Below are 13,051 nucleotides of genomic sequence, written 5' to 3'. Positions count from 1 at the left end.
TTTTTCTGTTCCTACAGACTGAAAAAAGGAAAACAAAATCCCACACAGATTGCCCCGCTAGGAGCAATCAATTACCTTGCAAGACTTCCCTGAACCCTCCCATGGACTTTTCAGTGAGCTTGAAGAGTTAGTCTGGCTATCTAGCAAAAAGTGTCCACACCTACATTTTTGTTTTACTTTTCGTCTCCACCCCCCCATCGTAGTTTTTTCTCTTGCCTTTTTTTAGTATTGTAGCATTTTTGTTCTTTCTCCAAAAAGGATACTTGGCACACACAAACAATAAGCTGAACATATAAAAATACAGAGCATTCTTTTGAGAGCGGAGTTGAGATGACTTTTGAATGGTTCCCATGATGTCGGACTGAGTAAGGAATCATGTTTGTGACAACAGAAATAGACGTACAGACATAACAAGGGGCTTTTAAAAACACTACAGATTTATGACTCTGTGAGGGCTTGTCTTTGGGGAGACTTTTAGTGTTTTCACTTAGATAAACTTTAGGTGAACACAGGCTGTAGAAGTCACTTCAGTTTAGTAGTACTTAATTTAGTTGCTGGTTAAAGCAGAAAGAGCTATACATATGCAGCCAATGTAATAAAAGTCCTAAGATAAGTCAACATGGGGGCTACAAATCAAATGTGACCCTGTTTGACTTATTAAGAGATCATGTGCTACTGTATACGTCTAGTTTCCTGAATTACCCTGTGCCTGCCGTTTGGTTTTAACACTGTCTTCTTTACCCAGTGTACGGTAATTGAGCCTATGGACTGGTTCATTAATGATGCTGTCCCCTCCTCTCCTCACCCTGGCCTGACTGCCCTCCTGTGCCATGTCACTTCTGGGGAACAACCTTCCCTTTCTTCGGTTTAGCATGGCCGGTTGGGGTTAAGTGTGCTTGTTAAGCGTCAGTATGCTGCAATCCCATATGCTGCCCAGAGCCTTGTGTTAAATAATGGCACCACTTGTAACAATTCAGAGAGGAAGCCAATGAAATGTTTTATTGAGGGCACACACATGCGAGCACACAATTATTTATTCAACTGCATGCACACACACGTACACAGACACTCACAGAGGGGCATACACTTAGGTAGAGCGACACAGTTTCTGGGAACGCACGAGTAATGGTAGAATGCTAAGCTCTTGGTCTGTCTAAACATACTATAACTGTTTATTACAGCGCAGTGTAACACTGTATGGTACACAGGATCTTCTCAAGAGATATGTTGGCCTGTAGGGAAGTCATCTACTCCAATGTTTCATTTTTAGTCGACTTATAAGTGCTGTAAGATTTGAATGGGCTCCAAACGATAAATTCTGTTGCTCTTTGCTTAACAACAGCTGGATTCGGCCTGTGACTGTTTGCCTTTGAGACCAAAGATTGTCTGATATAAGAACACGGTGCACTGTTAGACCAACAACACAGTCAAAACTATTATTATTGCAACTTTTTAAACACAGGTTACAAAGTGCATTACAATTAATTAAGTAAAAAACGATGTAACCAAGCCATAAGCTCGAACAAGAGAAAAACGCAACGCACTTACTAACAAAGACAGCATACAGCAACAATCAACCCTTGAACGAATACAATATTAATATAGAAAAGTGGGTTTTAAGATGTTTGTCTGTAATGTTCAGTGTAGCTCATACCAGTGATATCATGTCAGCCTTTTAAAATGGAAGTCATCTACTCCAATGTTTCATTTTTAGTCAACTTATAAGTGCTGTAAGTTTTGAATGGGCTCCAAACGATAGATTCTGTTGCTCTTTGCTTAACAACAGCTGCATTCGGCCTGTGACTGTTTGCCTTTAAGACCAGAGATTGTCTGATATGAAAACAACATGGTGTATTGTTAGCAGTCCTAATTCATATTTTGCATCTTTCTGTAAACAATTTAGTAAAAACTATTATCATTGCAACTTTTTTAACACGGGTGGTTACAAAGTACATTATAAAAAACTATGTAACCAACCAAGCCATAAGCTCGAACAATTCATACAAACGCAACGCACTTACTAACAAAGACAACATACAGCAAGAATCAACCCTTGAACGAATATAGAAAGTATAGAAAAGTCAACAGAGCTGTTTGTCTGTAATGTTCAGCGTAGCTCATACCAGTGATATCATGTCAGCCTTTTAAAATGGCTTATATTACAGTTTGAAAATCAGTGCACACATTTCATTTTTAGACATTAAGCCTGTGTCGTTTATCAAACCAATTTGTTTTTATTAAGTGGGGATCGCAGGACCCCTGCTCGCTCCTCACCCATCACCCTTCCCATTGCTAGCGCTCTCTCCCTCAGGAACTCCAGAGCATCCATCATGGACTTGTACAGCCCTTATTTGGGTGACTTAAATGGGTTCAGTTCTCTTAACCCCTCCTCATCACTCATGGCTTTTTGCTCAGAGGTTCTAACACTGTTCACTGCTGATCCACTCAGGCCTGCCATGGGAAACGTTCCCCTCTGCAGGAAGATAAGGTCCCCGCATGAAGAGAACATGGAAACTTAATTACGTCTTACCTGCCTTTCTCTTCTGCTCTATTCCTTTTTGCCCTTTCTTCCTCCTCTAAGTCCATATCTTGCGCCATCTCTCAAACATGCACACTCATTTACATCCCTGTGCAAACATGAACTCTTTCAATCACATACTTAGGCCTACCCTTAGCTCTTATCTCTCACATGTGTAGACTAACACTTCTGCTGTAGCTGCCTTTGCTTACAGTAATGTCTTTTCATTGGCTCAGACTCTCTGTTGTGTTAAACAACATGCGTGTTTGCTTTCTGCACGCTACGGCAGATCTCACTGCATACCTTTTACCCCTCGCACTTCACTCTCCCCAGTTTCCATTCAGCCATGTGAAAGTTAAGACGAAACATGAATCTCCCCTTACTCTTGGTTTTTTTGTGGAACATGTCCTTGCCACCAACATTGTTGGTCTTGAGTTGTTTGCCATCTTGGCAAGGCCTCGGTTGAAGCCCCCCCCCCCCCCCTCCCCAGCTCTCTCACCCCCGTCACCTCCCTGCCCCCGTAAAGCTGCCACAGTTCCTGTCTGTTCAGTGCAGGCCTGCACATTTCTTAATAGAGAGATGCTCAGAAGTCCAGGAGCGCAGAGGAGCTCAATGCGCTTCTGTTTTTGGTTTAGCTCAAAAATGTTTTTCCTGGCTCAACCCACTCGTACTTAGGTCCTCTTACAACAAACTAAAAGGTCCTAATTGCCCCCAAGGGAAAGGTTTAGCCACAATAGACATGTGGTGGGACAAAAGCCCAGTACTCTTACCCCGGCACCCTCCCAAGATAGAGGGGATGAACACGTCAGCAGTGTCTGTTTTGAACTGTGGGTAGCGCGACCACAGGTTTAAAACTGTAAAACATTATATATACAATATAAAGACCTAGGCATGTCTTGAATGGTTCGGTAAAGATCTGGAATGTTTACAGTTTACACCAAATCCAGTGTTTCCTGTCTCTTCACATTTTGTTAAAGGTAAAGGGTCAGAACAGACATGCGTATCGAATTGTCTCAGTAACCGCACTAACTGTAGCCTGCTATCTCTCTGCAAGTCTGGAAAAGATGGGAAATAGAAATTCAGGTTAAAAGGATAGGGAGGGATGAATGGAGAGTTACAGCTGAATTACCCTTTAGTTCACAACTCAGTGTCAAATCACAGCTGCAGACGATGTCATGTGTCCAGCAGTGATCAAGAAATACTTTCTAGGGTTTGTTTAAGACCCGCTCGGTGGCTGATAGGAGGTCTTTAAAAACAGAGCAATGCAACAATCACAATCTGGTACCATATTAAATGCTAAGATTTAATTGTATCAACAGCTGACCCAGCTTTGGTCCATACACTCATCTCTCTTAACTCTCTGGCCTGTCGAAACATGGAAAGTCCTCATTCATTTTAGCCATCCATAAAGCAAATATTGTTCCACATGCAGTAGATGATCAGTCTTCACATACCTTCTTGTGTGGCAAGTCATGGGCCATTTGAGTTTCACAGCACAGCTTAGCCACCTGACCTGAGTGCAGCCTGGAACCCTCATCACGCTCAGGCTTCACTTTATTTCTCTGCTTCACAACATTGATATGGAGGAATTCCGGGAAGGGGCCTTGCTGACAAGGGGTTGGGTAAATAACTGATTGATCTGGATCCACAGGCATTTATTTTAAATATGTGGGAAATATCAACATATTTTTTCTCTCCTTTTTAGCTGAATCTACTTGTTTGTGGTGTGAACTATTACATCACTGTCTTTGCATACTTCTCCTGCTTCAGGTTTTTAACTTGTTTGCTCAGGCAGTCATGAGCAGAACTCACTCCCCATGTTACAGTTCACTGCTGCGGCTTGATGTTAAATATGCAGGCCGGTCCAATGCATCATTGCTCGTAGGAAGACTTTATAATTATGAATAGACCTATAGTGATGCGATGCATACGATTACGAAGGCTCCTATGTGCTCCGTATAATTATTATAGCTCATAGTTACGCTGCCGGCTCACAGAGGCATGTATTACAGTTCGGCCATAAAAGTCCACTTAGTTTAACAGCAACAGGAGAGCTCGGAGGACATGGCCAGTGAAACCAAGGGCAGCGTCTTGTGCGGTCGGCTCAGAGTTGGGCCTTTTGTTCACTTTTCATGAGTCCTGGGAGCCCGTTAACCCAGGCTGCGAGGCCATGTTTTACTGAAGCAGTGACAGGCCGGTACTCCAGCTCTCTGCAGAGCTACCGCGGGACACTCTCTCTGTTTTACATTCCCTGACCGGAGAGGAAGAGCACATTGTTTTACAAGCCGCCGCGGAGTATCTGATTATGTTTAAAAGTGTGAATGCGTGTGTGTGTGTGTGTCTGCACATCGTTTCATGAAGAGCGATCAAATGACAAGATGAGCTGTGATCAATGAGCTGTCGACAGAACACTTCTGACCTAGTGGAAAGCGAGTCCCCCGACGGTCCCGGCCCGTTTCAGGCCACCGGGGCAGGGGCACCGCGGCACAAAGAGTGCTCTGTCTCTGTCTGGAGTCCCACAGGGCTCCTGTACGGGCCCCGCTCACCTCCACAACACCGAGCTACTAACAGCACTTCATCTGTCTGTCCTCACTCAGAAAAAGTCATGATAATATTATTAGCACTCCTTCAAGTTCTAATACACTGATAATTATCCCTAATTATTCCACCACAAGTTATATTCACACACATCTAGTTATACAATGTCCAAAGTCAGTATAGAATGGGCCACACATTGATGACATATTATGCAATTGTACTAATGCAGAAATTATTATTGAATACAAAAATAATTAAGACTTACAGTTATATATAACAGTTACATAAAAATGATTTTCAATTTAGATGTTCCATTCCCTCTGAAAATCAACTACTGTAAACAAAATGCACACTGTTCAGATCTAATGCAAAACTATTTCTGGGACGATTCTGTATAATACTGTAGCCAGCACTTTTTTGAAGGAGGATAATTAATATTGTTTACACAATTATGGTGTCCATATTTATAAGACCCGTACCGACCTATCCCGCCCTTCATATTTCAAAATACTTTTTATGAGCTCTCACCAAGTCATGTAAACCAGTTGGACCCAATCATTTAAATGCTTCATATAAATTCTACTAGTCGTTTTTTTTATTAGCCACTGGTGTTGTGAAAGTTAAATCAATGTCTTATTCAATCAGACATCACCAAGAATGATTCATTATAATTTCTACTGACTTTTAAGGTAGTAAAGGTTTCCCCGTATCTTGTACCAGAACATTTAAAAGTAAATAAAATGTCACATGCAATTCAACTAACCAGTGAAACTATAACATATGGAGGGAAAATGTTTCAGCTGCTTTTTCAGCCTCCTGCAGTTTAATATCAAATTATGATAGATTGTGAAAGTCTAATAATGAATCATTTCCCACTTGGTTTCTTTTGCAAGACAGAGTTGACCAAGAAAGCATAAAACAGAGCACAATGCATTTACAGTACGAAGACTAAAATCAGCATAGAGTAGTCATAAGTCAGAGATATCAAACTCCTCAATTTGAATTGAATTTGTAGACTACTGTATTACTGTTGCAGAAAAATGTATTGATACTTGCCAAGTGAAAACATTTGTTAAGACAGTTGTAAGTCAATTCATTATGGGTTGGACATGGTTTGATAATCCTTGTCCTCACCAAACAGTCTGAATTGTTTCATGGTCGTCATTGAGGGGAAACTGAGGCAAACCCTCTTAACAGGGTCTTAAAGACATAGTGTGAGGTAATGTTGGAAGTGATAGGTTCTCCCCTGGGGTTGATTAGGCTCAACCCTGTAACTTTCATTTAATGTGATATGACCCCTCAGAGCCCCACGTTTCTGACAACACACACACCCACCACACACAGACACACAGACACATAGACACACATGTAGTTCACACATTCCACCCTCAGCCCTCAAACTCCCCACTGCACCCACTGCTGTTTAGTTTAAAACGAGGCTGCCGGCAATTAACTGTGTTATGTCAAGCTTATTCTCTGGCTGTTGCGCGCTGGGTAAACTGCTTCAATTGGTCCCCAGCAGCCGACTCGGCAGAACAGTAAGTAGGTGTCTCTGTTATCACAGCATGGTTTTAAAAAGCCCACTGAGGATCACACAGTGCGGTGTTGGGTTTCCAGGCTGGTTGGCCAACGTAGAGCTATTAGCGTATTGTTTTGCCTTGGCAACATGTGTTGGTGAACTGTAAAAGAAATAGTCATTTCTGAATTCTCACATCGTCCACATTTGGCCCTCTTAATGTGTCAATGAGAATAACAATAGAGTGTCTGGAAATGTATGTGTGCAAAGTTTGTGCCAGTTGACTTTGGTTCTGGTGTGAATTTTCACATTTAAAGCAAGAGTGTGGATGTTTTGTAAGAAGAAATATCTCAGATCTTCAAATTAAAAGTTGTATTTAAAAAAACAATAACATTAAGTTAAGGTGGCCTATATTAGCATTATCCAGCAATTATCACCTGCTGCCACAGTGGCAGTTTAGCTAAATTAATGATACAGGTCGGGAGTGTTTCAAAAGGCTTTTAGTAATAACAGCTGCTTTACCAACCTTTTTCGTTACAATAGGTAGGCATCTTTTTCACGAGGGATTCATGTTATTCACTGGGTTGAAGTTTGGCTTTCATGACTTACTGGGAAAGGAATAAGACATTATTTATAGACGTTGTACAATATTCAAAGATTTTTGGCAGATATCTCTTGACAAGGTTTGTTTTCCAAATACCAGAGGACTAAGCTTAAGTAACAATGCCTCTTCAGTTATTTTAAAGTCAGTTTTGGCAGATGTTTCTATTATTTAAGGGAAGGTGATATCGCAACAGCGTTGGTTTGAGAGCATTTTCTGGCCAGATCCATCAAACCAAAAATAAAACCTTATTACTAATTCCAAGTTTTTAGTGACTCCAAGTCTGTGTGCTGTCAGGATAATCAGGTCTGCCACTGAGCAGAGTCTTTCCATGAAGGAGCTCAGCTGACATCGCCACAGACACTAACATGTGGAGAGGAGCCTTCATAGTTTGCTCTCATTTGGTTGTGTTTCCTTCTCTGTAATGGATCACCACAATAACAAATCAGATATTTACGGTAAAAGCCCAATTTGTCCGCCAGATATTAATCTCCAACTGTTGTCTTGTAATTCACCGCAATGACAGGCAGACCTTTTAAATAAACACCAACGGTGACCAGAGCGAGGGAGGGCCATCGCTCTTGGCGAGTGATGATCCTCTCCACTATCTCTATGTGCTCGGAGGACTAAACAGTTTATTTCGTGTTTGCAGTCACTTCCTCGGGGTTGTTAAGCTGATGTACAGTTTGACAGAAACAGAGGGAAACCAGATCATCGGAGGAAGATTGTCTTGACCTGATAAGTAGAAATGGGTACATTAGGGAGAAAAATTGAGCAAAAGACTAAAACTGTGGGATTAGTCTTCAGTTTACAAAGACCACATGCTGAACAATCTTTTGTGTGAGAACATGAAAGGAGTAGTTGTTCACAAATCATGGACTCAACAAAAAACAAAAATAGGTCTGTCATTTTATGCATATCGGGGACATTTTGTAGATTTTTCTCTGGCTTTCTCTGTATCATCTGATCTTGACATTTTCCCTGAGTTCTTAAAATAGAAATCTGAACATCTACAATTCAATGACAACATGCCCAGAGACTCAAATCTGCAGCTGCTACACATCAGCTCACACTTCATTTCTTACTTTTCAACTAACAGTTTGAATACTTCAACTCATATCCCCGCTGATGTCACTGCTTACATAACAAATGACAATTATTTACACAGCACACACTTAAACTATCTTTGCTGCAACTTTAACTGAACTTATTGAACTGAAACTAAAATGCACTCATAGTTTACACTTCAATTGACACTGACCTCAATGTCAAATGCCTTTTAGCGACTACATTGCAACACCTAAAAATCATTAATGCTTCAAATGCTATACAAATTACATTGATATTATTAACTTCTAAGGGTTTTCCACCTGCGATGTACTTAAGAAATAAGGCCTCTTCTAGTTCTGTTGAAGTTATTCCTTTTTTCTTGCCTACTTCTTCATTTCCCCTCCCCTTGGCGCACATTCCCACAGGCAGGAATCAGAAACCTCACTACACCTTTTTGACTAACAGTAACGTGCCTTCCTCAGCCCCTGAGCCACCATGTTAATGTTGGCTAATCTGACTGTCACACATGATTGATAACCTTTCCCAAGTGTGCAGGATCCAAAGGATTAGCAGTGTTTACTTCTAGTAGCATGCTGGGTACCTCCACTGTTAATGACTGGAATTAATAACCTGCTGACGCCTATGAGACAGCTCTGTTTATGTACAGGCCGAGACATGACAGTCTGCCCTGGACACTGAGTAGTGGTAAAAGTGTCTAACCCTGCCCAGAAAGGTTTGTGTTTATATGTCACTTATGACGACATGATGATGGTAATATTCGTTTGAGTCTAAAATGATTCTTTCCAAATGTATTTTTTGTGGTCGTTGTGGATTGGCCTTTAACTTTTCTGGGTCATATGACTTACTGAGTTATTAATAACTCAGGATTAGTTCACTGTTTACAATTGTATGTATCTGTCTCTCTCTTGCTCTGCTTCTGGTTATATCCCGCCCGCACGCACGCCCGCACGCACGCACGCACGCCCGCACGCACGCACGCACGCCCGCCCGCACGCACGCACGCACGCACGCCCACACACACAGCGGCATGAGAACGGCGTAAATCTTTGACAACTTCAATGAAACCTCACACAAAGAATAAAACTCGGGGGGGACGAGAGAAACGCTACACCGTACAGTAGCCTGACCTCCTCCAGCTACCATAGACACGTACACACCAGATACCGGGCGTGGCAGCCTTTCCGCACAAAGCCAGAAATAAAGAGCCAAGCTACTGCTTTCAGCTGCAAGACCCCCAGGTGACCTTCCTCATCGACCCCAGCATGACCCCATAGTGAGGAAGGAGAGAAGCAAAGTGCCCGGTATCACTGCACAGGAGTCAAATGCACATCACAATGGCTAAAGAGGAAGGCGTGTCATTGTGAGCTCACAGTAAATCAGCATGAAGGTGACAGTCCCAGTTCTAGGGCCTGTTTGCCAACCTTAAAGGCAGACGCACCCATAAGTCAGTCTGATTTCTCCATCCACGCTCTCACTGTGAGAGTAGCCTGAAGACTTTGGTCATCAACGTATTGTGTCTTAAGCATTTCTCCACAGCTGGGCTGGTTTGTCTGTTTCGGGTCAAATAGAGGTTCATGGCTTCGGGGTTCAACTGTACGAAGCTTACACCGAGGAATGTGTCACATCCAGCTTTTGGTAATGGACGCTCAAGGCTACAGAGACGATCATTTCCACTCTCAAACTCCCTGAAATGACCTCCTCCATAATACAAATATTAAACTAGCAGCCGGGTTTGAAAGCAACATAACAATTGAATTATGCTTTGTTATACATGCTTATTCTTTAACACTAGGCAGATCCCCTTCCATCTTAACTCAAGTGTAAACAGTTATCTTTTTTGTTTATGTTCAGATACGTGACAGTTAACCCCGCAAGAGTGCTGTATAACCACCGCATAAATCTGTCTATCTTGTACGTTTTCTCACGTGTCACGCTGTGTTTCGTCCACAGTCGACCTGGAGCACATGAGGACCGTGAAGGCTGACAAACACCAGCGTTTCTGCCAAGAGAACAGCCTCATCAGTCAGTTCGTATCCGCCAAGACAGGGGATTCAGTAAGTACCAGCTGATTCAATAAGTCACTATTTAAAGTACAGAGTGACTTTGATTACACCTAACGTGTCCTATTTTTTTGTTATCTCTCCTGCTAGGTGTTCCTTTGTTTCCAGAGAGTGGCTGCTGAGATTCTTGGTGTAAAGCTAAACAAAGCAGAAATTGAGCAGTCCCAGGTGAGCCATTATGGCATCAAGGTCACTCCTCAAATGTCACCAAAAGCTCCATGCAGCGTTCATACTTTAAATTGTGTATTTGTTCCGAACAAGATAGAAATGGACACTTTGTTTGGAACCAGCCACTGTTCAAAGTGCTTCATTCAATATGTTGCTAAGTTACTTGAGAAGGTCCTAAGAAATATGTCAGATTAAGTTCTTAAACAGTAGATTTGTTTGTACCAGTGTCCTTATAATGATCAATCCCATTGTCCTTGTAAATTAAGCAGGTTATTCACAACTAAAGTGCAGTGTGTGCACTAATTAATAAGAAAACACGAGGTAATTAAGTCAAGAATGCCAGGATACAAGCCTGATGAAGGTTTTAAAACCGACCTTCGAAAATAATTAAACTTAGATATCTCTAAAATGGATGAACTAATGCAGGGAGTGAATGTGACACGTCATATTTAGTAGCGCTAATAGTGGTTAAGAAATAACATAAAATAGATGCATGGGATGCCATTACTCTTTAAGTGTTTGAGAGTCAATGAAAGTGTATTTCTTCTATTAGACCACAATGCTGTGTAAAATATTTAATACAATTCTTAGAGAATATTATAATTTAACAAATATTACTGTAATCTAAATTCTATATTACAGAAAATAATTTATAAATGTCAGAACATTTGTGAAAACTGCGTAAGTTGGTTTTAGGGACACATTTCTCCTACAGAAAAGTTGGTAAATGTTCTCAAATGTAAAACTGATTCGTAAAAGAATGAAAGTATCTGGTGATATTTACCGCTTCCTCTCTCTCTCTCTCTAATATTACATGCAGTGCTCCCTGAAGTTAAGGGAGGTCACAGTGAGTGTGTTAGGTCAGTGGAGGTCGCCACACACTGTAAAGGACCTTTTGTTGTGTAAACACGAGTTTGTTACGTCTGCCTCCTGTGATAGTCTACCTGCCACTGACACTGGCCATCTGCAAATAGACCCACATTGACCACATTAACGCGTGAAGTCAGAGGTTAAAGGTAGTCCGTCGTAGGGGTGAGGAAGTTAGGATTGGCTGTCTGATTTATTTGGTTTATCTCCCACCGTTTTGGGCTGAAACGGGGTCTCAGCTTGCCATCCAGACCAAGGTGCCCAGTGGTGGCAGCTGTAGGATTTACAAGGTCACCTCCCCCAGAAGCATTAATCCTGGCTCTGATATGACCGCTTGGAGCCACACTGGCTGGGCAGTGGTTGATGAGCCTGGGGGCTACAGAGAGGTCAGGACCCCCAGAGAAGGGAGAGCATGTAAGGGAAACACTGGCCAAATTCTCAAGCCCCTCTCCCATCACCAACACGGCCGCTGACTAACTGAAAATGACTGTCGACTAATGGAGCTGTCCGTCTACTTTCTTCTTCCTCCCCTCCCTGATAGCTCTGTCAATAAAGCAAAGTGCTTTAATCCAGGCTAATCGTTGGTCTTCGCGGAAAAAAGGCTAGTTGACAGAAACGTAAAAAAGTCAACATTGTGAAGTGATTTTAGTTCCAAAATGATATGTATCAACTTCTGATGCATGGTCATACTACGTGTACTTTTTAGCAGCCAGCCCAGGTGACTAATGGACTCTAAAAAACATATGATCAAAATCAAGACGGCATTTCATTTTCATGTTCTGAGACCTTATTGCTTTTTGACCTGCTTTGATTATTCCGTCAGCAGAAAAAGAACCGGCAACTATTTAAATAATTGATTTAGCATTATTTCAGTTTCTTAGCCTCTCAAATATGATGATTCCCTGCTTTTCTACATTTGATATGATATTAAACTGAATATCTCAGGCTTTTGGACTGAATAACAAGACATTCTTCAAAAGCCAAGGTTACGTCTGAGCATCAGTCCAAAACACGTTTAAAATTGAAAACAGAGAAAAGCAGAAATATTAGTTTAAGTTGCAGACCCCAATTTTGTTTATTGACTAATAGAGAAATATATCCATTTCTTTCAGTTCATGTTTGGTACATTTTCCATCTAAAAAAGCACTCTCCAGTCCATACACAATACATTCCTAAAAGTTGAAGACGTTCGGAAATATAGATCTGAGGCTCTTGGTGTAGCTGTGGGGCGAGCGAAGCCTCATTATCAGCTGTCAGCTTCAGAGAGCTGAACACGAGGGTCAGCACCCCGACAGTATTGTATCTGCCGAGCAGCCCCTCCGTCATGCTCCTCTGTCGGTGGATCAGATAGCGAGGCCGGGATCACTCAAGGCTCCGACACCAGGCTTCGGCAGCTCGTTAATCAGACAGCCAACCAGGGCCTGCGTTCAGCCGTGTGCTCTGCTCTTAACGGTCATGCAGCCTGCCTCACATTCAACTGCTGCCACATATAGCTTCAAAATGCTTTGCTAGGTGTAAATATATTTATAAAATAGTTCAACTCACTGCACATTGGTCATAAGAAAGGTATGAAGTGGCTTAAGCATCCAGAGACATATAGCATTACATTAGATCACTTTAGACTTCCCTAGTCCACTGTTTTAATGATCCAGGATATAGACAATGCATAACTTTCCCTTTATCTTTGCCAAATCAATTATCCTATTAAAAGA

General features: G+C 41.8%; 1 protein-coding gene across 2 annotated transcripts in view; it reads left to right on the top strand.

Annotated features, from left to right (window-relative positions):
* Positions 1–13,051, top strand: part of rab28 (RAB28, member RAS oncogene family) — a 28,711-nt gene that overhangs the window by 12,271 nt on the left and 3,389 nt on the right. For both annotated transcript variants that reach the window (XM_034208162.1, XM_034208163.1), the window contains exons 5-6: positions 10,195–10,298; positions 10,395–10,472. In XM_034208162.1, coding sequence (XP_034064053.1) covers positions 10,195–10,298; positions 10,395–10,472 — 182 coding nt within the window. The remainder of the gene's footprint in view (positions 1–10,194; positions 10,299–10,394; positions 10,473–13,051) is intronic.

The sequence above is a fragment of the Gymnodraco acuticeps genome, unplaced genomic scaffold (genome assembly GCF_902827175.1).
Source record: "Gymnodraco acuticeps unplaced genomic scaffold, fGymAcu1.1, whole genome shotgun sequence".
NCBI classification, from domain to species: Eukaryota; Metazoa; Chordata; class Actinopteri; order Perciformes; family Bathydraconidae; genus Gymnodraco; species Gymnodraco acuticeps.
Note: the sequence above shows the minus strand (reverse complement) of the source record. Positions and strands in the feature narration are given on the sequence as shown.